The sequence below is a fragment of the Hippoglossus hippoglossus genome, chromosome 5, assembly GCF_009819705.1.
Source record: "Hippoglossus hippoglossus isolate fHipHip1 chromosome 5, fHipHip1.pri, whole genome shotgun sequence".
Taxonomy (NCBI): domain Eukaryota; kingdom Metazoa; phylum Chordata; class Actinopteri; order Pleuronectiformes; family Pleuronectidae; genus Hippoglossus; species Hippoglossus hippoglossus.
This window is the reverse complement of record NC_047155.1, coordinates 14,221,448-14,248,828: the sequence shown is the minus strand read 5'-3', so window position 1 is coordinate 14,248,828 and position 27,381 is coordinate 14,221,448. Positions and strand designations below refer to the sequence as shown.

The window sequence follows — 27,381 nt, the reverse complement described above, 5'->3', positions numbered from 1 at the left end:
TATAAATTGTTTTGGGTTTTTCTTTGTGGTTCTTTCTTCAGAATAGACAGTTCCTTGAACAAACCTTCCTAAATCCTGACACTTATGATAACCTGGTACTGTTGAGGCAAAATATTAAGCATTTTAATGTTTGTGAAACTTGTACTAAAGAATAACTTAACAAGATGCTCCACATTTCTCTTTCTAAAGCAGATAAGAGGCTGATCTTCTGATACTCCCCCTCTGAAATGACATGTAACCAAAAATTAAGACTTTATTTTTCGAAATCATAGATTTTTTTTCTCTTTCAGTGGCACTAATACTCTATTGGCTTCAGCCCCCAAAACACTTCATTTAATTCACTTATGAAAGACAAGAATGATGCACACAGTGAGTTTATTCTCCTAAACATTTATGAATACTGTCCAAACAAGTCACATTTCTCTTATTAATCATCAGTGTCCTACATACAGTTGGTAAAAATAAAAGAATTTACACTCAATAAAACTAGTAATAACTAATAAAAACACACATGCTGTAAGTAAACCCTCCCACTGCAGCAGTTCACAGCTTCTGGCCCATTTCTCAGTTATAAAATAGACTCTATTCATATAATCAGTAAAATCTGTGCCTGTTGGGTTAGAAAATACAGTGCAGTTCCTTCATTATGGTCAATTCTTTAGTTTCCTGGCACTCGTCCACAGTGAAGACCTTTGTTCCTTCTTTCTATGTTCTCCACTACTAATATGTGGAGGAATGGAGGCCAAACTGGCAGAGTTTCTGTCCTGCACCACATCCAGATTGTGTCTGGAGGAGAATCCTGCAGTGATTCGGGTTTCTTTTGTCTTGAGTGAGAGCAGGACGTTTTTGGGAAGATGTTGAGCAAGGATCAAATGTAGATGGTTGCCAGTAATCAGCAGGCTGCTGGCATTTTGAGCACAGCTGCTGAATCCCATCACTCCCTCGCCTGTCGCGTGCTGCAGTCCTACAGTTTGAGTTTAGTGTTTTTAATGTAAGAAAACACCATCAAAATCAGACTAGTCCTCATTTCAGAGTCACACAGTACAACATATATTTTTTTAACAGTAGAGTTAGAACATGTGAAACACTGTGTGTTTCTATGGGTGAATATTGCTTTCAGACTCATGATGTGTAGATTTTCCCTGGACGGCTGGTGATTCTGGGTTTAAGCTGAATCTCAGTTTACGGTCGATGGTAAGGACGAAGTAAGAGAAGGTTGCCGCCGTTTAATCTCCTGCTGCAGCTGCTCCTTCAGGGTGGAGACCTGCAGGATAAACAGTGGGCGACAAAACGCAAATTTTACATTTCTAACCTCAGTCATTTAGATTGTATGGGTAAGAAAAGGGCTCCAGAAGGCTGTGAACAAGGTTCTCTCTTAGTTGCAGATAACATGAGTGTGTGTGTAATTTGTTGCAGCTTGATTCAATTTAAATGGACTGTTGGGACTGTTGAGGTATGCTGTTGAGTGCCATTCTAGTTCAGTATGTTGTCATTATTTATGATTTGAAACTACTTTCTATGTGTTGCATGTGAGGAAGCGTCCATCTTTATATACAGTCTAGTTTATATGTGGTCCATCAGCCTTTGACTGCTTCTTACTTAAAAAACAAACACAATTGGAAAAGTATTACTCTGATCATGTAAATGTGATCATATATTGAAGCAGGGAATGAGAAGTGTCAAACTTCAAACCCTTGAGACCCGAGCCTGTGTGTGTGTACCTGCTCTTCCAGGCCTTTGACCCGGTGTCGGTGAGCTCGCTCTCTGGTGCCCAGAGTGCGCTCGATGTCCCTGAAGCCCGTCCTCAGTCTCTCTGCCTCCCGCTGGGCCTCTTCACGCTGCCTCCCCAAACTCTCACAGAGACTGTGCGACTGCTCCATCTCAACCAGCTGAGTCTACTCATCACACACACACACACACACACACACACACACACACACACACACACACACACACACACACACACACACACACACACACACACACACACACACACACACACACACACACACACACACACACACACACACACACACACACACACACACACACACAGGGAAAGGAAAATTGTAGAAAGTTTGGCAGGAAAGTGAATACTAGAACAGTTTATACAAATGAAGTTGAAACACTGAGCAGAGTTTGGCTGGAATAGGCGTCTAACTCAGTTCACTTTTGGAGTTTCACTAAACTTAAGTCTTTCTGGAGCAATGTAAATGTCACCATAAAAACATTACATGTAATTTGGCAACTGTGCTATGACGTAGCTATAGGGAACATTGAGAACATACTCACATTGACGTAAAGCTGATTCTCGGGGTGACTTGATATTGTTTGGGAAATTTAATAGAATTGAAAAAGGACTTAGGAGAGTCTATTTGTTCAGTATATTGATTCATTAAAAACTTCTATACATTTTTAAACATGAAATTGCTGCAAATGATAATATACTTATACAAGTGACAAACTCAGTATGAAATGTTATTGCTACTTGCATCAATTAAAGAATAATACTTAAAACTTGGCTTTTTATTGGTCTGAACGAGGCCAAACAGTTGGTGTGATATGAATGTTGTTTTCAGATTTCAGGTTAAAAGACACTAAATTTAAATTCTCCACCTCTTTCTATTTATTTTACCTCACATATTGATGATATACTTCATCTTTTTGTGAGTAATAACAAAAGGTGCAAATTTCTATGAGGTTTTATGTTTTTAATGTGCTACTTATTTATAATCAGATCATATTGGGACCCTGCAGCACATACTTGAGCGTTTGTGAATTTCTGCTTCAATTGATGAATTCTCCTGCATTCTGAGAAACACTGAGTAAGGAGAAATTAACAGTGGTCCGAGATGTCAAGTCAGTCTGAAATAAACAACTTTAACGACTGTCTCTACGTTCTTATGAAACCCACTGTAGCTTTATTTATCTGCTTGTTTAAAGCATGTCTGTGGTGTTTTTAAAAAGCGTTTTAGAAGTTAGGACCAAAAATGAAGCCTCCCCAGAAACATCTCACTAACTGCTTTGGTAGAACTTATTAGTTTTTGGTGTCAACTCCAGGATGTGTTTCTAGCAGTAAAACAAACGCGTAATGCAGAAATGAAGAATAAGAGAAAAGCAAGTCCGGACTGCTAATGTTTGATGTCTAACAGGAAGCAGATGTACAAAGCAGTTTTCTTTAAAGTCACTTTGACGTCACTTGACACTTCGAGGTTTCATGATTAAATCTACGGAAACTTTATGAAGATTAAATACCCAAAAAATTGTTGATACACTTAATATATCTGGTGTGGCTGAGCTGTAGTGTTACTCTCATGAAATCCCTTCATCTCATGCAAACTAAGTCCTTTGTTACTCAAGCAAGTCTTTCACACCGTGAACAGTATATTGTGTGGCAGCCGTGTTTGAAAGAGAAAAAAATACATAAATATACCACAAAAACATATAAAGTCCAAACTCTGGAGTTCATTAGTTGTGTTTAAGACATTTTCTTCACAGTACAAGGCTTTGTCCTTCAGTAAAAGGTGATGGACTCCAGGATGTGCACGAGCTCACACCTCCAGCTGAGGTGTGAAGCAACAGCTAAGACAACAACTCGGCCAGCTGTCACTATGGGCCCGTACACACCTCGTATTAACATCCGTCCTGAGAGATCCAATCACAAGTGGTCAGAGTTAAGTTCATCTGTTCACACCTGGTATCAACATACACCCTGAATGTGTCTCCTGTGACCAATTGTGATCAGATCTCACATCCCCCCCCCGCTCTCAATAAACATGTACATCATCTGAGTTCATAGAGATAGAATGATGTAGTCTGAATATACACATGTGTTTGTGTGAGATATTGGTGTGCGTGGTTGCGTGTGTTTGTCAGTATGTTGGCACAAGTGAGAGATGGACAAAGCCGGGGACAGAGAGTGGAGTCAGGAGGGGCTGAATTAATCAATGAGCTTGTTTTGAGGTTTCTGTGTTTATAAGTCCCACTGAAGACCAGTAAGTTAGTGTAGTGAGGATCAGTGTATGCTCCCCACCTGCAGCATCAGTATCTGTTGCTGTGCTTCCTGCAGCTCCTGTTCAGTCGTGTTCAGAGAGCGATCCAAGCGACTTTTCTCTGCAGACAGTCTCATGCTGCCTTCCTCCATCTTCAGCTTCTGACGTTCAACCTAACAACAGAACCAAAACAAAAAGGAGAGGAGTGAGATCCTGAGCATTTTATTTTATTGTGAGTGTTAATATCCCTATTTCTGTTTTCACATAAAAAACAATCATGTACTGTTTTTTATGTGAAAACTGTTTTTACTAGCTGATTATATCAGGACTATTATCAGGACTTATATCTATTTTGCTGCCATTTTAAAGCAATTTGTTATGTGGATTTGGAAAAGTGCTACATAAATAAAGTTTATTATTATTATTATATTATATTTGTAAAAACTGATATCCTCCACCTCACTTATATCTTCTTTATGTTTTCAGACACTATCACATACTTACATTAGCTTTGAAAGTGTTTTCAAAGAGGCAAAAACACACACAACAAAAGATCTAATGCATCCAAATGACTTGGGAGCTGCACCCTTAAGAGCACAATGTAAATACACATAAGAAACCTCCTCACTGTCATATTGTAAAATTGTAAACACGTAACATTCCGACATGTTTCCAGAAAGTTCATGGACTTTGATATCACAAAGGTTTCTTTGTGAAGATTGGCTGACCTTATCCAGAGTGCTCCTCAGCGCGTTCTTGTCCTTCTCCAGCCTCACAGCCTGTCTCTCAGCGTCCTTCTTCTCCGTCTCCAGCATGGCGACCGCTCGCTGCAGCCCACGCAGTCTCTCCTCCACAACCACCCGCTCTGTCTGAGCTGACTGGGCGCTGCGCTGAGCCTCCACCAGGGCGGCAGAGCGCTGACGCAGAGCCTGACAAAGGGAGGACACACACAATGGCGTCAAGAGGGACGGTTGAGGCAGAAGTAGCACTCTGAATCATAGGTCATGTGCTGAAGGTTTAATCTGAACAGATGTTTGTTTGAGAAAATCTTCACCTCTTGAGCGTTGCTGAGCTCAGCCTCCAGCTCCTCTCGTCTCATCTCACTCTGGTTCAGCTCACTCTGCAGGCTCTGCACGCGCTCAGTGAGGGTGGCCACGTTCCTCCTTGCTTCACCATATGAGGCCCGGACTTCATCCATTCGTTCCTTAGTGGCACAGAGTGATCATCACATAACCGTTCGCTTTTCATCCTCATTGCGTCTGGACGTTTTTTCCCTACTGTTTCGCTCACCTGTATAAGTGTTTTGTCCTGTTCGGCCGTACTCAGTGTCTTCTGCAGAGCGACCAGTCGACTCTGTGTGCTGCTGTGAGTGGCCGCCGCCTCCTGATGGTTCTGGTTCAGAGAGACGTTCTTCTCTCGGAATAAAGATTCAACTTCCTGAGCTTTGAGCAGAGCCTGACTCAGCCTCTCCACCTCTCTCTGTAGCAGAGACACCTGGGCTTCTCCCTCTGCCACCTGCCGTTTGAATCAAATTCAAATGAATGCAATTCAGTCAGAAGACCCATTATTATATATACTTCCTTTAATAATATTACATAATTACACACCTGAAAAAATAATTTTCGCTCAACACTTCTGAGGTTCAATTATAATATCACAAAATTAAACTTACTGCAGTTGTTTGCCTCTACCAACCGGTGCAGTTTCAGACTACATACTGTTACCCTTGACCACTGGAATCCAGTCAATTAATCTTCGAGTCAAAATGTGAAGATATTCCCTTAAGGATGACTTGATATCATGTTTAAGAGGCAAAAACTGTGTTTTGTGAACTTAACCTTTGACCTTCAATCACCAAAATTGTATTACTTCATCTGTGAGTCCAAGTGAACATTTGTACCAAATTTGAAAAGATTCCCTGGAGGTTTTTTACTGAGTAATCATGTTCACAAGGCAAGACACGAAAGGTCACAGTGACCTTTGCCATGTAAAATGTAATCAGTCCATCCTCGAGTCCAACTGAACATTTGTACAACATTAGCGGAAATTTCCCCAAAGTGTTGTTAAAATATCGTGTTCACAAGAATAGGACGGAGGAAGGACACTGGCACTGATGCATAAACACATCTCCAACTGTTTCAATAAACAGATCACTTGTTGTACCTGTTTGAGAAGAGAGTCATGTCGGTCCTGGGAGGCCTGGCTCTCTGCCTCCCTGTCTCCCAGACTCAGCTTGAGTCTCTGCAGCTCCCCCTCCAGACTGCGCCTCCCTAGCTCCACCCTGGTGGCGCGAGCTTCAGCTGCCTCCAGAGCCTCCCGCAGACGCTTCCTCTCGGCCTCCAGACGCATCTCAACAGCGCGCTGCTTATTCAGCTGATCCTGCAGTGATTGAGGGAGGTCGGAGTATGTTTTAAAGACAGATTCCTTGATTTGTATCAACTGTGAGAGCTTCACTCTGACTTTGTGTCCCTGTTTCCCCTCTGGTCCAGAAGGGGAATTATTATGAGAGGTGTTGGCATTAAAACAGACATATGGCGAGCTGACATGAGACACCACGAGAGGTGTGATACTGTGTGTGAGGCATCTGTTGTTATTACATTTCCTGACAGTCTCTGCTTCTACTGTTGAGTGCTGCCATATGGCGATCATGACATCATCGGCCACTGCTGAGTGTGTCAGAGTTTGCATACGTGTGTACCTGTGTGTGTTTTTTGTCCGTCTCAGACCCCTGCAGCATTCGCTCCAAGTCCTTCACCCTGTCGCTGAGAGCTCTCCTCTCTCTGTCTCCTCTCCTCACCGTCTCCTCCTGCTGCTGGAGTAACATCTGTGTCGTGGTCAAACGCTCATCCAGACCACGCCTCCCTATAGCCACAAACATAAACACACATCAATACAATGTACAGTGTCTGCAGTAGCCATTAGTTTAGTTTTAAGTTTAGATGTATCGATGTATCGATGTATCTATCTATCTATCTATCTATCTATCTATCTATCTATCTATCTATCTATCTATAACAACAAACGACTAGCTTCACGTTTGTACGATGGGAGAAAATGGTGACGTCTCATCCATTTTTATATACATTCTATAATCCATCTAGATGGATGTACCTTCTTGGTATTCTTGTAAAGTGTTTTGTAGCTGAGTCAGACGACTCTGAGCAGAGTCTCTTCCCCGCGTGAGCTCCTCCAGCTCCCGCTGCAGGGCCCCCTGCTGGCATCGAGCATCATCCTTCAAAATCAGCCAGAAACAAAGACTTGAATCATACAAACAAACAACAAAAGTGAGTGTGTGGTTAGTGTGTCTGTGTGTGTGTATTGTGCAGCTCTCGTACCCGCTCCCGCTGTGTGTCTCGCAGGTCCTGAAGGAACTCTCTCAGACCACTTCGCAGTGTGTCGGGGTCCAGCTCCGGTTGAAGAAGGGGCAGCGGTGTTTCCCCTCTCTCAGGAGACACAGCCGCTGAGCCTAAAGTGTTGTCAGGGGTGCTCACGTGAAATTCTGTGAAAATTAAACAAAAAGAATTGCAATCAAATGCTGTTCGTTTATATGCTTGAACATCCACAGGAGGGAAGGAGGGGTCCGGTTAAGTCACCTAACAACAGAGCTGTGATTTAGTGGAGTCTGTCGTGCTTCTCAACAATCAAGGGATTATGAAGAAACTAAAGAGGTTTTCCTTGAAGACAGGCCTGCAATAGTTTAAATAAACTGATTTCTATTTTATTTTATTGGTCAATTATACAATTTTATGTTTTGCACGCTAGATGTTCTGTTGCATTTGATGAAATTCCATTGTTGTTTTGAAATGTTGATATTTTATTCTTGTTTGTTTGTGGTAAATAATTTGTAAGCTTAGTTTGGAGAGGAACACTTAAACCATTCATGCCTTGCTACACTATCCAGTTTCTTTGTATTCTAATTGAATTTGCCGTTTTCCTTTTTTGTATTTGCTATTCATGTATAGTGTGTATTTTTATCTTTATTTATTTATGGATCAATGTTCCAACCCTCACCTATGGTCATGAGCTCTGGGTTGTGACTGAAAGAACGAGATCACAAATACAAGCGGCCAAAATTAGTTTACTCCATCGGGACGCTGAGCTCAGTCTTAAGGATAGGGTTAGGAGTTCAGACATCCAGGAGGAGCTCGGAGTAGAACTGCTGCCCTTTTAAATCAAAAGGGAACAGTTGAGGTGGTTGAATCCTGGGCACCTTTCTTTGGAGGTTTAACGTGCTCGCCCAGTCGGGACGAGACCCGGGGTAGAGGTAGAACTCAAAGGAGGGACTTTATATCCCATTTGGCCTAGGAATACCTCAGTATCCCCCAGAAAGCTACTTCTGCAACTTGTGACTGGATAAGCGGAAGACAATGGATGGATGGATGGATTGATTTTTATTTACTGCATATTGTAGATGTTAATAAAGTATCTAAAAAAGATTCATTCTTACCTTTAGGAGGTGAGAGTGAGGAGCGCAGGGGTGAGATGCTGTGGTGGCGTGATATGTTGCAGGGTGACATGGAGCTCCCCCCCGGGCTCCGCCCCCGGCCCCCTCTGCCGCCTGCTCCGATGCCCAGCGTTCGCGTCAGGGCCGACTGGAGGCTGTGGAGACGAAACTCCAGGTCCCTCCTCCCAGCCTCTGCCCTGGTCAGCTCGGCCTCTGTGGCGGCCAGGCGGCCCTGGGCCTCGCTCAGCTGCAGGCTGGACTGAGCAGTAGAGTCTTGGGCTGTCTGAGCGCGGAGCGACAGGTTCTTAGCTTCATCCTGGAGCTTCTTCTCACAGCCACGTGCCTCCTGCAGCTGAGCGCTCAGCTCTCTCTCGCAGCATCGCCAGCCAGACTCAGACTCCACCAGGCGCTTTTGAATCAGGGAAAGCTACAACAAAATATAACAAGAACTAGAATTACCACACTGCAGTTTTATACCTCCACCTACCAGTGCAGTTTCAGTCTATAATCCAGACTAATATGAGGTCACCATGACCTTAACCTTTGGCACCTGAAATCTAATCAGTTCATCTCCCTAAAGACATAACAGATATCAAGTTCGAGAGGCCAAAAACAGGGGCTCACAGGGACCTTTGACCAACTAAATCTATTCAGTAAATCCGTGAGTCTCAAATTCGAAAGGATTCTCTCAAGGTGCTCTTAAGATAATATGTTCACAAGACCACAAACATGTCTTGTAAAGTCACAGTGACCTTGACCTTTGACTTCCAAATTCCAATCAATTATTCTGTGAGTCGAGGTGAACATTTGTACCAAAGTGGAAATGATTCCTCGGAGGTGTTCCTGAGATGTTGCATTCATGCATACAAGGTCACAGTGACCTTGACCCTTCATCTTCTACCCCCAAAATCTATTCAATTCATCCTTGAGTCCAACTAAAAAAAGTTTCATCAAAATTGTGGAAATTCCCTCAAGGCGAACTTGACACGGCCGGACCGACGTATGAACGGGTGAACAACCTAAAAACATTATGCCTGTGGCCACTGGCTGTTGACAGTGAAGACAGTTATTAATGACTGTAAATGTTTTAATTGTTTTCCTCCTCCCCCATCCTCACCTCTTTTTTGAGAGATTCTCTGGCCGCTTCAGCTTCATTCAACTTCTGTTTGAGGACGAAAACATCTTTCACTCTCTCCTCATCTCGTTGCTCCTCCACTGACAGACGAGTCTGCAGCTCGGCCACCTCCATCCCTTTCTGCTCCTTCTCCATGTCCAAGACCTTCAGCTGCAGCCGAGAAAAGCAAAAATCACAGCGCCGTCACTCTACCGAGAAAAACCTGAAAACGTCACAGTGATTTATCTCTAACTGACTGAATGTTTAAACTGAATACATAATGAGCACATAATCTCGAGCATGTTATGTGGCGGCGTGTCTGACCTGTCTGCGGAGCTCCTGGAGTTCTCTCCGAGCTTCGAGTCGTGACCTTTCAACTTCTCTCAGGCAGCTGCGTAGCTCTGCCACCTCCTTCTGAGCGGATGAGAAGTTCTCCTCCAGCACAGCGAGCCTCTGCTCCTTCTCCTCACACTGTCGCTTCACACTGACAAACACACAAACACACACTTACTTAAACACACTGATGCTAACATACCTGTATATTTGGCCAATGGTCTTTCCCATTCTTTCAACTGTTTACCTGATTCTCTCGGTTTCCGCACTTCGCAGACTTTCTCTCAGCTGGGTGTTTGATTGGCTGAGAGTGTCCCGCTCCTTGCTGACATCACTGAGGTTGCGTCGCAGCTCCATGCTCTCTCTCCTGTGGCTTTCTGCTGCGTCCTGAGTTTGGTTGAGATGGCGCTGGGCGTCCATCACATCCCGCCTCAGCTGGTCTCTACTCTCCTCGGTCGCTGCGAAAGAAGCTCTGCACTGGTCCAACTGGAGGGCGAAAGTATCAGATAAAAAAAAATCTAAATTAAGCTAGAATTATCAATATAATGAATACAGTCAGTACATCCACCACAGAGGTTTGATTGTTTATATCTCTAAATATCTTTCTGTAAAATATCATGAAAAGCAAAGGATGAAGTGATCAGTTTTTTAAATATTATTCTGCCCAGTGCAGGCTCATCTACCTCTTTGAGAGCAACATCAGCACGTGACTGAAGGTCGATACAAGTCTCTCGTAGACTCTGGAGTTGACGTTCGTGATCACAGGCTGCGTCTTCCAGCTGAGAGCGAAGCTGCAGCAGCTCAGTGGTCAGAGTGCCGACTCTGACCTGCAGAAAACAGAACCAAAAATTCAGTCAATCGGTCTTATGTGTTTGTGTTAGATAAGACTGACGCTTATTCAACAACAACAGAAGATAAATACGGACAGGAAGAAGTCCCATCACCTGCTCCTGCTCTTTGTAATGCACCGCCTCTCTGGACATCTTCTCAGCCTCCAGGGATGCAGCCGACAGCTCGACCTGCAGACTGCTCACCCTGTCAGACAGAACACTCTTCTCTGCCTCCTTCAGAGAAAGAGCCTGGGGAGAGAGAAGAAGTCTGGTTAACAAAGAGATGGAACTCATAGCAGAAGTTCCAGAGGTGATCCTCACTGCATTAAATAACAAGACAAGTCCAGACGGAACATTTAAAACCATTATCAAATACTCATCCATTGTTTTCATCTAGAATATTTTAAATCACTTTCTTTAATACTGCGAGATAGAGTGTTTTTCCACATTGTCGCCAATTTCCCAGGGAATAAGTCATGGATCCTGATGAAAAAATCTGGCATTTGTAGGGGAGTGGTATCTATGAGTGTGTGCAATTTGGTGCATATCCAAATACAAATCTAGATCTACTGGAGTCCCTCAGGGTTGGAGTTGGATCAGACCTGTTGTTTCTCAGTCTCGGCCTGCAGCAGACTCTGGTCTCTGTCATGCTGGAGACTCCTCAGTTCCTCCTGCAGCTCCTCTCGTTCCCTCTGCGCTCGGTGGAGATGTTCCTCCGTCTCCTGCCGGAGCTTCCTCAGCGCAGCCTCGTGCTCCATCAGCAGGCATTGCCGCAAGATTTCCTGTGAAGCAGAGTGGCCAAGAGAAGAGATCAAACACGGATTAAAGAGCCGTCAGCATAGACCAGCCTGATTCCAGATGCAGAATAGATTCACGAATAGCTCTTAAAGTACCACACTGAACCACTTCTGACCTTTTCTGAGACCAGCCTCTCCACCTCCTCCTGGTGTTCAGAGATGGCCTTGCGTAAAGCCTGCTGGGCCTCCAGCTGTGCAGCATTTAGAGACTGAGTCAGAGCCTGTTTCTCCCGCTCGGCCTGGGTCAAAATATTCTCCCCCTCTGAGCGAAGATGCCACAGTTCAGCTGGAAATCACATCCAAGAAAAACAAAACAGAGGGAAACACAATTCAACCACAGTGTATCATATCACTCACCAACTGGCTTTCTCATTATATCAAATATCTTCTGTTTTCTCTCCTCTGTTTTATTCATACAATCCTCATCTCTCTTTGGGTTTTACGTGCTGTCTCCCCCGTCACTCACCAGCAGCAGTTTCAGAGCGGACTCGCAGGGTTTGGTTCTCCGTCTCCAGCTGCTCTCTGCGAGACTCCAGCTGAACAAGCTGCTGCTGCACCTCGAACAGGCTCGTCTCCAGGGACTCACGTTCCGACCTGCAGGGTTACGCAAACACAAAGCTCTACACAAAGCCACTCGCACGTGTGACAGCGAATGTGTTGAGGACAAACAACGACGCACACCTGTAAGCAGCCAGCTCCTCTGACAGCACCGTGTTTTCTCTCTCAGACGCCGTCAGCTGAACCACGAGAGCCGCTTTGTCTCGGGCCAGGTCTGCCCGACCGCGGCCGACCTCCTCCAACGCCACCTCGGTCCTCTGGCCCTCTCCTCTGGCAAGACTTAACTCTGACCCCAGAGAGGTCACCTCGCCAGAGAGCTGACAACAAAGTGAGTGGAAAAAATTACAAAACAGACAATTTTGGCTGCATTAAAAGTATCTATAAATGAAGTCAAATCATCTATGTGACCTAATCGTGAGTGAAACAGGCTCATAATTGGCAGTTGCATTACTGACAGCTTTTGCTGAAATGTTTTCAGGAAAACCTTTAACCTTTAAATGATGATGTAATATATTCTGTTATGTACCTGGGTGACTTTCTCCAGCAGCTTAAGTCTATCAGCCCTGAGACCCTGGAGCTCGGCCTCCATTCCAACCCGGCTCAGCTCAGTGTCCTGCAGCGACTGGTGCAGAGTGATGCGCGCGGAGTCCAGCTCCAGCCGGTCCTGCTCCAATCGCACCAGCTCGTCCCTGATGGTCAACTTGTCCTGCTCCGCCTGCCGTTTCTGAGCCTGCAGGAGGGTCCTCTCCTCGTCCATCTTTGAGAGAGAGGCGAGAGTGAGACGTTTACATTAGAGGCCCTGAAAGCTTTTTACTATGAGCAATGAGATCCTGTAGTAACAAACAATTTTCTGCCAAAGTTGGATCGTTTTTGAATATTTCCCAATTTTCACAATATTTCTATGTTTCAGATTTTTTTTGCTAGTGCTCTTTTTCTTTTTTTTCTATATTCTTGGCTGGTATTGTATCTTTATTTAATTATTACATTTACCAATGTTCCAACTTTTCTTATCCCCTTTGCTGCTGTAACATGAAAAATGTCCCCATAGTGGGACGAATAAAGGATCATCCTGTCTTGTCTTTTCTTAACTTGTCTTGTATGTGGTCTGAAAAGGGAAGGACTCAGGAAAGAGGGAATTTTCATGTAAGAATTTAGGATTTGGAGTCTTGAGTCTTATGACAGTTGTGGGGCTGGTTAATTATGTTGTCCACTCAATCAAATCTCATTCAGTCCTAATGAGGCAGCTGCGTTCTGAATGTTAAACTCTTTTTCAGTCGGAAACATTTAATGTCCGAGAAATTGTAAAGGTTTAAGACTGGAAGATTTAATAAGGATTTCACTCTGTGAACATGAACTAGGGGATGGCTGCATCTGGGGATTTTTGTAACTTTCCAACAATGATGTCTAATTTACACCAGTGTGTAAAAAAACCTCAGCTGATGCACGCGTATTCATTTCCAGGTCCCTGAAGTTCCCTTACCTGTAATATGCAAGTGTTCAGTTCAGTTTTTTCCTGGACCAGACTCTCATTCATGTGGCCCATTTTGGCCAGAGAGTCTCTGAGAGCTGCGGCCTCAGACTGCAGCTTGTTCAGGAGCAGAGAGAGCTCTGCATTACAGCTCTCAGTCTGGAGGGACAGGGACGTCACAAAGGTCAACACAACACAAAATACAAACACAAATAATTAAACCAGAAAACATTAAATGATTCAACTTTTTCTCACTTTGGCGAGTGCCTCAGAAAGTTGGGCTTTCTCTCTCTCCAGCAGCTGCCTCTCAACCTCCCCCTGCTGGTGAGTTTCCTTCACTGTAGACAACTCTGCACGCTGAGCGGACGCTCGAATCTCGCTCTGATCCCACTGCTTCTGTCTGTATCAAACCAATGCAAATGCAGAACTATAACAATACTTTATTGCCTGAGCCAAGAGGCTATGTTTTCATCTGGGTTTTGTTTGTTCAAATGCTTGCGGTATTACACAAAACCTACTGGACGGATTACCACGAAACTTGGTGGAAAGATGTTCTGTGGATCAAGGAAGAAACTTATTTAATTTTGGTGCAGATCCAGATCAGGGGACAGATGCCTGGAATTATTTTTCACTTTTTTTAATCATTGCGGGATAAAGTTTTTTTCAACATTTTCATTGATTTCTCAGAGAATAACTCATGGATATTGATTTTAAAAAACGTACCTTAAAGTGATAGATATTTATGAGTGTGAGTGTGAAATTTAAATAAAAATCTGGATCTAGTACATTTAAAAGTGGTTTCATAAGGGGACTGCGGTATCCAAGCTCCAGAGTGCTATTTTAGTTTGAAGGCTACTATTGCAAGAATTAGACAGAAGATTAGAAATACAAATGTTTTATAGACTCAGTATTTTATTCAGGTATCTTCTTAGGAAATAACACTTTTGTCAGGCGTCTGTCAGAGGAGCCGTCGTGGTGCTTTAGAACACAGGATATATATCAGATCTTTTCAAAAGTTGGTTGATGAGGTTTGAGAATCGACAGACAGAGACTTTCTGCTTCGTAAGCTAATACACAACTTCTTGATGGCTCCCTGTGAGTATGTGTGTGTTTGCTGTTTGTGTGTTGGCTGCACCAGACTAGACTGTGGATTAGTGTCTACATCGCATTCACTTAATCACTGTATATTACCCTACTTACATCCTCTGAGTCTCTGCCTTCACACGGTCTCTCTCCTGAATGGCAGCCTCCTTCTCCTCCCTCTCATGATCACGCTCTCGCTGCGTGGACGCCACCGTCAGCTGCAGCTTTTCGCAGTCCATCTGCAGCATCTGGTTGCTGCTCTGTGCCGCCTGTACGGTCTTCTCCAAGTTAACCTTATCACTGCGAGAGGCATGTAGGAGAACACATTGTAGAGTAAGTGTTACTCAAGGATCAGGAGCAAAATTGTTAAATGCGATGAGACTGAGTGTGAACCTGGCCAGCGTGTCTCTCTCCTGCTTCAGACGGTCCTTTTCTCTCTGTGTGGTCTCCCGCTCTCTCTGAGCAGCATCCTTCTCTCTCTGCAGAGTTTGGTTTCGCTGTTCTGTGTCTCTTTTAGTCCAATCTGCCTCTGAAAGCTGCTTTCTTAACTGTTGCATAGAGGACTGGGCTGAGACGAGACGCCCTCGAACATCCTGCAAACATGCATATGTGTGTTCTTGTTAATGTTGTCCTCTGCGTCTTCCAATTTAAACACTAGCATACAATGAATAAAGTATCTATTTAATTTCTCTGAGTAATAATGAAATATAATGAGTGCTTGTGTGGTCCTAAATCAGACAGAGGAGTGTAAAAATGTACTTGTCACCTGCAGCTGGAGCAACTTGTTTGTGACTGCAGAGCGCAGAGCAGACACCGCTGCCTCTGTGGGAGCAGCCAGCGAGGAAAGACGAGAGGGGGAGGACGACCTCCTAGAAGAGGAGGAGCGGTGAGAGGACGAGCCACGCATCAAGGCCAGCAGAGGAGCCATAGAGCTGTCCTGGTCTGCTTCAGATGACGACTCTCCGTCTGACAAAATCGTCTTGAAAAGACAACTCAAATGAGGCTTTTGCATCCTAATGGTGTGAGTGTGTGTGCAGGTGTGTGCAGCTTGTTACCTGCGCAATGTCTTGCAGTGTTTCCAACAGCATTTCAGTGTGAGCTCTCATCATCTGCATGTCAGTCTCATCATGACCACTCTGCTCCTGCAGGAAAGTTCAGGAAAAATTAGCACAGATCCCCCGGTGACCTGAAGGAGTAGGATTAATGCAATTATGATCGTCCTCTCACCTCGAGCCTCCTCGTCAGCTTGACCACTTCTCTTTCTCTCTCCTCCATTTGGCCCTTTAGTCTCTCCGCCTCTCGCACACAATCCGACAACCTGATCGACAAACATGAAACAAAACATTTGGTGGAAAATCAGCCGATGTACATATGAAAGATGCCAATGATTCCTAAGACGCTGTTCTCAAATCCTTATGACAAAGAAATGTAATTGAGGCTTGATATTTTACAGTTTGACATAAACTTTATTAAAAATAAGTATAAATAAAAAGAAAACACAAATACAACAAAATATATAAAACTTGACAATAAAATTATGATACTATGATTTTTTAAGTAAAATGTAAACATGAATGCACGTCTTTTCCTGATATCTATGAGTATGTGCAATTTAATATATATGTATAACTTCTAATCTTCATCTTTTCATGTACACAGGATTCATCTTCTTAAAGAACCAGAACATTTGTAACACATATATTCATCTTTTGCACTGATGATGTAAGGGGGCCTGTTTCATGCTTGAACTGTAAATGACCTGACATTGTTTATGGAGACAATGGATGGGACTTTTCCATGGAAACTTAATAACAATGGTACTGACCTGGTATTGAGCTCACTCCTCTCTGTGTCTGTCCTGGTCTGAACATTCATCATCTCCGTCAGTCGCTCTCTCAGCTGCTGCTCCAGCTGAACCCTGAGAGCCTTCTCTCCCTCCAGAGCCAGAGCTGCTCCTCCCTCTCGGCAGTGCAGCGAGGCGGACACACCTGCACAGGACACCTGAGCAGAGTGGGAGACCCGGGCCAGCTCGTTTCGCATTTCTGACAAGTCCCTGAGATTGAAGGGAGAAGGAAGGGGAGGGAGGAAAACATGAAATGTGAATGTGCACAGCTCCCAAAATACAAACAACATGGACGTGCAAATTGCTGATCTTAACCTCTCAGTGGCGCTCTTCATTTCACAGACGTGCCTCCTGAACCCAACCACTTGCCGCCACACCATCAGCAAACGACTGTGCTCACTGGTGAAATAACTGTGGAAAGACTGAGAGGAAGAGAGGAGGGAAACACAAATAAACTATCCAGACTTTACGTTCTCCTTGATGCTCCTTTAAATGTTTCAAAGTTTACGGCATCCTTCTCCCACCTCTTCTTCTCTCCTCCAGTCAGACTCCTTTTGTTCCAGCTCCTCTCTGGCTTTCGTCCAATCAGCAGTGAGCCTGCGGATGTCCTGGCTGAGTGCCTCATTGGCCAAACCCGCCTGCTCCAACTGCTCCCTCAGCATCGCATTCACTGCAGACAAACTGCTGCTCCTGACAACGAAACGAAACACAAAGGAAAAACTGACTGCGCGGTTGACAGTTTCAGAGAGTCGGAGAAAACAACAGGATGTTTTGACATTTCTGTCAAATTTAAGACCCATGTAAAGTACGACAGATATGAAGAAATATCAGAGTTCCAGAATTACTTTTAAAGTATTTTAAAATGTATGTTACGTATGAATTTGGGAACATGGTTTATAGTTTTATCACAGCCTGCAAATATGTGGATCGGAGGCGGATGCAGGGGTGGGGCCGCGGAAATCTGATTGGACCCTGAAGTGCCCCTCTCCTGTCAGTAGTCACTTACTTACAATAAATATTTTCTAAGCTTTTTTGGAGGGTTAGGGTTAGTTGTCACCTCTGTTGTTCTTCCTCCAGACAGATTAAAGCATCTTCCAGGTTGCTGCCTGATTCTTCCTGACGGCGACCGTTTGACGTGTCATTGGGACTCTAAATGAGAAAACGTGTCATGACAAGTGTGGGGTCAATGGTCGTGTGGATAAAAGTTGGTTTCCTCAATGTTAGTAAATAAACTTACACTCAGCCTGTGTTTGTCCAGCTCTGAAGACTTGTCCTGCAGCATCTGCTCCAGATCCCCACATCTCTTTTTGTACTGAAGTACCTGCAGACACAGCACAGAAATCTGTATCCTAATTCACGTATCACTGACCACGTCACAGTTAAGGGCAAGTGTGAAACTATCCTACCTTGGCCTGTAACTTCTGCACCAGCTGCGCCTGCCTCTGCTGACCCTCCTGGTAGGCGGTGAGTTTACGCTTGTAGGAAGCTTGTTCCTCGTCCAGCCGTCTGCGTAAATCCACGTTCTGCTGAGCCAGGCTGCGGGACTCGGGGGAATTGTGGTCGCCATCTCCCGTGTCGAAACGTAGCGCCTGCTCCAGCTGAGGGTTAAGCAAAGGTGAGAGGCAGAGGGTGATGTTTGATGAAGTGACACCTGGTCAATATTTGAGGAAAGATGTCATGTTCATGAGGCCAAAAACATGTTTTGACCTTTGACCACCAAAATCGAATAATTTAATCCGTGAGTCTCAGTGACCATTTTTTCTATCTTTGACGGACAACTCAGAAACACCTAGTTCCAGTCACTCACTGTTACTTTGATGTTATTGAATTGAATTAGTTAAGGGTGGAGATAAGATGTCACTATGTTGCAGAGAACACGTATAAGCTACTGGATTTAGAGTTTCTCAAACATTGCTCTGAAGACCCCTCCTCAACTCAATAGACTGAAAATCTGTTTAGTATTGATATATAATAATCAATAGAGTTTGGTAAAAGAGCCATTTTATCTGACAGTGAACCTACTTTAATCAGAGCTGCCTCTTGGTTTTGGGGACGTGGGTTTGCTTTATTAATGTTCAACCCAAAAACCCACTTTGACCACTACACCTCCTCTCCACTCAAGCCCCTGTTTACAGTTGCCCAGGGTGACAGACACCATGGCAACATTCCACTTCAGCTCATTCCAGCCCCCATCACCTGGGAGACCGGCAGACCTCAGACAAAGAAACCCCAAGGAAACAGGAACATTTGGAAAAAGGGAAGATAGCACAGCCCCTTTAGGTTGACAGTATTTAACCTGAAGGATTTTCAAATGTTTGAGAACTAACTTTTTATAAAAGAGTGCAGATGATGTCAGGGGTCAAATCACGTTTGAAAATCAGGATACTGGATAAGGACATTGTTCACCATCATATCTAGTTTTTATCCAGCTTACTGCAGCTCACGTCTCTACTGTTGCTGTTGTCCTGGTGTGTTGCCTTACCCTCTCACTAATTGCACCGTACTTGATAGCGAGCTCATCACGGTCTGCCCTGCTGTGTGCCAGCAGATCCTCCAGCCTCCCCAACTCTCCCTGCAGCACTCGGTTCTCCTCCTGGAGGGACATGACCGAGGACATGGCCCCCGCTGTGGAGAGGACACAGAGAAAGAGACCCCGATTAGGCAAAGAGAGGGGTCTCATCTTTAATTTGATACCACATAAGCAGACTGTGGCCACTCACAGCTATCGCTGAGGTTCTTTGTGACGATCTGTCGTACTCGTGCTGGCAGACATGTAGCGGGAGCATCAGGCGAAGGGCCCCGGACCGTCAGCCGCTTCTCCTCAGACAGAACACTCTCCTCCAGCCTCTGTGAACAGAAAACACACATTAATCCTTCAGACAAAACAGGACGAGAGGCAATGATGACAGTAATCAGGAAAATATGAATGTATAGCTTGAGACACAGGCAGTGACAAGAATGAAGTGAAAGATTATGTTGATTGTGATGAAGTGCCACAAGACCAGGGGGTGGCACACTGCTCCAAAACCGCTGCGTAGTGGACACAACAGCGTCCTCCAACAGGAACACACACACATACAAAGGTCACCAGATGGATGTGTCACATTGAACACCAGGCAGCTCCTACATTAAGTAAGCGATACGATCCAGAGGAAGAGCCGCTGCACCTCACCTGGATCACGCTCTCAAGCTTGTTGGAGTCCGCCTCTGAGTTTTCCGCTGCGCTCATCGCGGTGCCAGCAGATATTCCAGATCCCACGGGGGTAATCGGATTAACTCAGTTCAACGATCGTCTTTTACTTCCCGGACGAGAGCGAATCAATTCAGAGGGGGAAAAACTTTGCAACCGCGGTTGTTTTGTTGCTGTTGGAGTCGCAGAGGAGCGGAGCGTGTGCGCGTCCGGCTCCGGCAGGCACAGATTGAGGACAGCAGTCAGCAGGATTAGTGGGTTTAAAGATGCACAGCTCCTCCACCGCCTCCACACTCTCACTGCACGAAGCAACACGCACCACGCACAGTGGCGTTACTAGAGTCTACTGGGGCCCCAGGCAAGACATTCCAGGGGGCCCCTCAAACAGCATGTGTCAGCATTAGTTATAAATAATCTTACACCAATGAAGGGTAGGAAGTGTAGGCATTTTTTGATTTCAAATTTTTCACTTAAATGGTTACATAAAAAAAGAAAAGAAAATGAGCCAGTGTTCACATTAGCAGACATAAATTGGCACAATGTAAATATATAAAACTTAAATTCAAGTGTCTCTCCCATTGGTCAACGCTAATGACAGCATTCAGTTATCCTGTTATCTGCTTCACTAACTACTGTCTTGCTTTTCTTTTTCCTCATCATTTCGTTTTTCCCTTTCTTTTTTCACTTCCAGATGGATAACTCCTCTTCTTTACTTTCATTTTCAATTCAAACTTTGAGAATGGTCCAATATACACCTGGTATTAACATGTGCTATTTTTGCGTGGACAGCTCTGAGTGCATGCATTCAACTGAGTATTAGCGTGTGTCTCAATATGCCAACAAGCACCTATACATCATTTCTGTTCACAAAGACCCTGTTATGTTGTTTTACCCACTCTGAGTACACAAGTGTGTCCGATGTATCTCTGTGGTTGTGTGTGTGTGTGTGTTTGTGTGTGTGTATATTGAGCAAAATCTGAATGTTTTGACTGCTGCCGGATGTTTGGTTATTTTTATAACTATACACATTTCAGGTCGTAAAACAAATTCAATTCAAAAGGCAGACTACGGGTAAACTCTGAAGCCAATTCACCAGATTTTACCTGGAGGTCATGTCTGAAAATGGCTAACAAGAACTACTGCCAATGCCTTGCCCTCCAAAACATTGAACTCTGTTCCAAGGACACATTTTGTCGGAGAAGGGGGCCAGAGACAGAGATGGCCTCCCCTCGTACTCATATTCTATTTAATTGTGCAGGCCTACAGTCAAACCAATAAATAACCTGCCGAATATTAAGTGGGATCTCCAGTCATCGATCATCAACTGCTTCCTCAGCAGTTATTTGTTTGTTACCAACATGACCTGGAACTGGACGCTACAGTGTCTATAGCTGCATTTAGACAAGCACTGAACTCCAAATAATCTCCTGACATTCACCTTAGATATTTGATTATTGATATATATATATATTTAAATTTTAGTGTCTGTCACGTGGTCATTTGTCACCAACAACTCATTGGCAGTGAATCCTGCTGAGGCTCCTCCTGACTTTCTGCGGAGTTTTTAAAATGGAGCCGGCGGGAGTCAGAGCCTCCAGACTCTGACTCTCGTGTGCGTCCTCATATACAGCCCCTCCGGAGAACAATGTCTGAAAACGGCGTTTGATTCATCACCTACAGCCTCTTTATCTGATCACACGCACACAAACGCATCCCAAAGGACACGCCCAAGTTTTCAAAAGTCTGTCTGGAGTTGGAGGAGCAGAGGAGCAGCAGGAGGAGGAGGAGGAGGAGGAGCAGCAGCAGCAGGAGGAGGAGGGTGTGTTGTGCGTTAAACTGCGAAGCATCAACACCACGCAACAGGAGGCGAGCGTTCGCTTTATTTGGGCTTCACGCTGACACAAACGCTGCGCTGTGGAAACGACAGTCTGAATATGTACAGAGCGACGCATCGTGTCGCGTCTCCTGTCGCCTTCGCCGCGGAAACATCCACTTCCCTGTCTGCAGTATAATGTGACGCATCTCACCTCGAGTCACCTGTGTGATCAGCGACCCTCCGCCGTCCCTCCATCCCTCCGAGCGGGCTCTGACTCCGCGAACAAGCCGCGTCCAGAAGTTGTCGTCAGGCGGCGCAGCCTCGAACTCAAATCTCCTACGACATGCTTTTTCCGGGGAGGGGCTTTCAGTTCACCAGCCTGGAGTCAGTCTGTGTCCTGTCGGATCGACGTGGTGTCCTGCTGCCATCGCGTCATATGATTCATTTCTGCTTAGAATTGAATAAAACCAGAAACATTATTTTTCTTTATTTACATTTGTTTAAAAAACTTGACACCCATTAGTCAAAAATCCAAGAGGTGCTAAAATCAAATCTCTCAAACTCTATTTTATTTTTTTAATGGAATAAAAAAATATTTTCCACTTAAATTTGTCTATTTTTTTCAACTTTAAGATAGATATTATTCAAACCAATGAATACTATGTTGAAGTGCGCAAATGGTTGATAAGTATAATGTAAATAGTTATTGTACTTGCATTAGTTTTTGTAATAATGTAATTATTTTTCCATCTTTAAATCTAAACGTGGATGCTTAGGATACTGAATACCTGGCCAATAGAATGTAGAAACCTTAAAGGTTTAGTGTGTAGAATGTACAGGCAGCATAATGTTCCCCATGTGTTCAGTGTGAACCTGCTTCAGCTTTTAGTTAGTTACTGGTTGGTACATATGCCACTACTGATATTTCTGTGAAGAGCTGGTATTGTTCAGGTTTTAACTTCTTGGCTTGTGTGATGCTGCGCTAAATCAACTTGCAACACAATCAGAATCAGATTTAGTGTCACTTCTATAATATTCACTCAGCATACACAGGAATGATGAAGAAGAAAATGCCTTTCTCCACAGATCAGTCATACATAGTAAAAACTGACATTTAGAAAAAAGCTATAGAAAACAGGACTCAGAAGTCATTTGTATTTGGAGTTGACAAAGTGCTTTGTTAAATATATGCTTAATACAAACCATAAAACAAAATCGCAGATCCCAACTTTGGTGCCGACACAGATCAGACAGTGACATTCATCACTTCTCCAAAGGAAAAATATGTGAATTTTATTCATAATTTATCTTAAGTCATTTGTTTTTCAACTGCAGAACAAATCCCTGACAATGCACAAAGTATTATACAAGGGACATGAAGGGTAACGTATTGCATAAGGAACTAAGTGAAGCAGTTTATTAGGTACACCAAGCTAAAACTAATACAATCCAACACCAACAGCCCTAAAACATGTCCTACCTTCATGAAATGTACAATATTTATATAATATATGGCATTTTGTATGGGACTGCATTAGTTCCACTCAGTGTACCTAGGCATTGGTTATTAAATTAGGCATGGCTGTATTTCAAATAAATACATTTTCAAGGTACAACTGGAATTGAAGATCTCTCACCTAAGATGGAGCACAAAAATAAGGGAGCAAATTCTATGATTATATTTATATACATTTCCAAAGTTGGAGGACCTTAAAATATGTTGGGAAAGGGACTTTGATCATGTGATCCCAGAAGATAACTGTAAAAAAACTTCTTTGTGTCATGGTATTGTCATAGATTAAACAGAGTATTTTGGACTGATTACCGCCATCTACTGAGTTGGTGAACCGTTCCTAGAGGTACTGCAATACAAGGTCGATCCAAATGGATTCAAGATTCAAGAGTTTATTGTCAAATGCACAACAATTACATTAAGCAGTCGCTGGCAATGAAATGCGTGGGTCACAGGCTCTCTTATAGCAATGCTCCGAATATTACAAGCAAAAACATATTGAATAAAATAATATAAAATAGAATATCAAAAATTTAAAATAGAAAATAAAAAATATATATATATATAAATATATATATATACACCTAAAGAAAAAAAACAATAGTGCAATTATGTGCAATAGTGCAAATATGCTAAGGTGCTGGTTTAGTGGAGTTATTGCAGATTGGAGGAGTTTAAAAGTCTTATGACCTGGGGGATGAAACTGTCTCTGAGCCTGGTGGTGCGGGCCCGGATGCTGCGGTACCGTCGGCCAGACGGCAGCAGGCAAAACAGTTTATGGCTGGGGTGATAGGGGTCTGTGATAATCCTGTTGGCCTTCTTCCTACACCGCTGGGTGTAGAGGTCCTCCATGGATGGTAGCTCTGTCCTGGTGATGTGTTGGGCAGACTTCACCACCCTCTGTAAAGCCTTACGGTTCAGGGCGGTGCAGCTGCCATACCAGGTGGTGATGCAGCCAGTCAGGATACTCTCTATGGTGCACCTGTAGAAATTGCAGAGAATCCTGGCATCCATGTTGAGGCTCCGCAGCCTGCGGAGGAAGAAGAGCCGCTGTCTGGCCGTCTTCCTGATGGAGTCTGTGTGGTGGGTCCAGGTCAGGTCATCACTGATGTGGACCCCAAGGAACCTGAAGTTGCTGACTCGCTCCACCGTAGTCGGTAAGCGCAAGCGTGTACGTGTATTGTCTGAGAAACAAAATGGATATAATAGTTCAATGAATGATTACCTTTTTGTCTGCCTACCAACTAACTATGTTACAGTCAAAGTTGAGGGGTGTGGCTTATTGTTACATCAGAGTTTCCTTTGATCTATTAGTCACATCATAGTCCTTTAACCCCCTTTGCTTCAATTCCTTTAACCCCCTTTGCTTCAAATCATTTAACCCCCTTTGCTTCAATTCCTTTAAACTCCTTTGCTTCAATTCCTTTAAACTCCCTTGCTTCTTTTTCCCTTCCTATTATTTAAAGAGGCTCTTTATCTCAGAAAATTAACTAGTGAAGAGTCAGTCTGCACTAACCAGCGAATTGGTAGAACAAAGAAGATAAGAGATTTTTCATGAGAATTTGGAAAACACATCTTGAACAGCGAAAACAACACATTGAAACAAACAACAGTCGCAATGGAGATCACTCAGAGAGTGAAACAAATGGATATAGAGGTAGAGACTGTCCGCCCGTACTTCGATTCCTTTTTTACGAAGATCAGTGCAGAGCAGTGGGAGCTGTTGAAGTCATGCAAACCGGATGAAGCTACAACATTTATGTTGGCAGATCTTCTGCTGAAGTTAATGGCGACCGTTTCAAATGCCATTGCAAAGCGATGTCCCCCTGCACCCATGTCTGAGGAAGAAGTTCGGTCCATTCTGGGCGACACTCTCAACGACAGTCTTTCACCAGGCACAACAAAGTCTACGAGTTTGGATAAGCTCACAGACTTGGTTGTAGAGGAGGTGACGAAGACTGTCAACTCCACCTTGTCTGCAAGCTCCACCTGTGTGAGCTCTGAGAAGCCTATACCAACCCGCCTCATTAACCCCGCTAAAGTCCAGAAGATGATCTGTTATGCCTGCGAGACGTTAAAGGAAGATGCAAAAATCGAACTCTTGCTCGAGTGTCAATCGCGCAGGCGAAGTCAGGCCAATTCCTCAGAGGAACAGGACGCTTCATATGATCCCATTCGGATGTGTAGGACCTCTTCAAGCTCCCCCTCTTCAGGAGTCAGCTACAAGTCAGGTAGTTCCTCAGAGGGAGGTTCAACAACAAGCAGTATGGACAGTGGGAAGATGCTTGTCCAGGAAGCAATCAACAATAGTTTGACTGACATCACAGACTTCTTTGATGAGTTCCATCACAGCCTCTTTCTCAATTCATCGTTTTCTCCAGAGATTGATATGGCTTTAGATGAAATTATTGAGTCAATCAATAAGGAAAGCAAAAATGGAAAGGAATCTCCACAGCCAAACCTGTCAATCAGTAAAGGAATGAGGACGATCAATAGTCTTTTCATAAAGACTTTTGCCACAGCAGGGACGCTTCAAATACTGACAGGGGTCGCGAAAAAATTCAAGGAGGAGACCAAAGTCAATAGGAGGCTGACGATACACTCATTGATGGCTAATATTGACGCTGTGCTTCTGGAGAAGGAGAAGCCGGGAGGTGGAAATGAAAGTTCTGCATTCCCAACACTGAAAAAGCTTCCATCTGAAAAGGTTCTTGTATTCACAGAACAGCTTTCAGATCTCATCTATGCGTACATCACACCTGGAAGGAATTCAGACATTAGTTCAGGTCCAGCGAAAAAGTTGGCTGTTCCTATGGCACACAGGGGCATATATGCAGAAATTCAGATCAGGGTGTTTTGTTTTCTGTCCTTGATAAGCTGGTGGCTGAACAACCAAGTTAACCGCCACACAAAAAGGGTGTCAGAGGCTTTTATGGCCATCGACTCACTGGAAACAAACAAGCAGTCATCATCATTAGAGGTCAACAGCATTGAGGAGAAAGGATCAAAGAAGACTTCATCATCAGAGGTCAGCAGCAGTGAGAATACAAGATCGAAGCGGTCAACACCAGCAGTGTTCAGCAGCATTGAGAGGAAAAGATCGAAGCAGACTTCATCATCAGAGGTCAGCAGCGGAGGGAAGAAAAGACCGAAGAAGTCAACAACAGCAGTGTTCAGCAGCATTGAGGGGAAAAGATCGAAGCAGACTTCATCATCAGAGGTCAGCAGCAATGAGAATAAAAGATTGAAGCAGTCAACACCAGCAGTGGTCAGCAGCATTGAGGGGAAAAGATCGAAGCAGTCATCATCATCAGACGTCAGCAGCAGTGAGAATAAAACATTGAAGCAGTCAACACCAGCAGTGGTCATCAGCATTGAGGGGAAAAGATCGAAGCAGTCATCATCAGACGTCAGCAGCGGAGGGAAGAAAAGATCTAAACAGTCAACATCATCAGAGTCCAACAGCATTGAGGAGAAAACATCGAAGCAGTCAACACCAGCAGTGGTCAGCAGCATTGAGGAGAAAAGATCAAAGCAGTCATCATCATCAGAGGTCAGCAAAGATCAGGAGAACTCAGCATCATCAGACAGGAACTCCAGGGAGGAGATTGCAAAGATGCTGGCAGCAGACAGATATAAAATGTATGTCAGTGTTCTCTTGGACCAGCTCATATCACAAATCTATTATAAGGCAAAGGTGACCAGGACTGATGTCGACATAACAGACACAAGTCATCATCTGCTGGAGAGAATATGGGCCGAGGTCAAAGACATTGACTCAACTTTCATCCCCAAAACAATCTTTGAAGAGGTCATTTTCAAGGAGTTGTGTAAGAAGTGGCCTTGTCAAGAGATGCTAATGGTTTCCTTTCTTTTAAGAGATCCAGAACTTGAGATATCAATTTGCTCCTCTTTGAAAAGACGCCTGTGCAAAAAGCCTGGCTTCTTCTCCTCTTTCAGAGCAAGGTTCTCTTCCTTCTTCTGGAGATAAAAGGTGGATGATGTTATTCCGATAGCTTCACTTTCAAATTTAAATATTTTCTGAACAGTAACGGTGCACCAACACAGTAGATGCACCTAAAAGTTATTTATCATGCTGTGACATTACTGTACTGGTACAACCCTAAGCCTAACCCTAACCTTCATTGTTTGACTGATGAGGTTTTTGATTTTCTTTTCTCTCTCCTAATCACCTGTTCTACGAAATGAAGGGGCAAAGCATTTTCTTTTATTATCAATATTCTTCGATTATAATTACCTTTTACTTAGTCTAAAGTTTTGTGATGGGTTTTCTCCAGGTGCTCTGGTATCCCCACATTTATAATGAATAAAATGTATGAAATGGAATTATTTGCTCTCTTGTTGTGGCTTTCCTCCAGGTGCTCCGGTTCCCTCCCATA

General features: G+C 43.9%; 1 protein-coding gene and 1 long non-coding RNA gene across 2 annotated transcripts; one reads left to right on the top strand and one right to left on the bottom strand.

Moving 5' to 3' along the window:
• Positions 1-370: 370 nt before the first annotated feature.
• Positions 371-19,975, bottom strand: LOC117761773 (rootletin-like). The gene is made up of 37 exons (XM_034585993.1): positions 19,635-19,975; positions 19,183-19,309; positions 18,945-19,087; positions 17,869-18,060; positions 17,700-17,783; positions 17,520-17,611; positions 16,987-17,152; positions 16,778-16,884; positions 16,445-16,672; positions 15,847-15,937; positions 15,675-15,761; positions 15,386-15,598; positions 15,013-15,212; positions 14,737-14,919; positions 13,792-13,936; positions 13,549-13,695; positions 12,595-12,825; positions 12,192-12,385; positions 11,977-12,104; positions 11,627-11,796; positions 11,316-11,495; positions 10,828-10,962; positions 10,567-10,710; positions 10,131-10,369; positions 9,875-10,034; positions 9,554-9,721; positions 8,440-8,863; positions 7,328-7,491; positions 7,104-7,224; positions 6,691-6,854; positions 6,156-6,371; positions 5,283-5,507; positions 5,047-5,196; positions 4,721-4,921; positions 4,034-4,165; positions 1,722-1,895; positions 371-1,264 (listed from the first exon to the last, which is right to left on the bottom strand). The coding sequence occupies exons 1-37, from the start codon at positions 19,689-19,691 to the stop codon at positions 1,178-1,180; spliced, it is 6,069 nt and encodes a 2,022-aa protein (XP_034441884.1). The 5' UTR covers positions 19,692-19,975; the 3' UTR covers positions 371-1,177.
• Positions 18,097-18,708, top strand: LOC117761866. Its single transcript, XR_004613894.1, has 2 exons — positions 18,097-18,210; positions 18,246-18,708. It is a non-coding gene; the product is annotated as an uncharacterized LOC117761866 (long non-coding RNA).
• Positions 19,976-27,381: the final 7,406 nt, after the last annotated feature.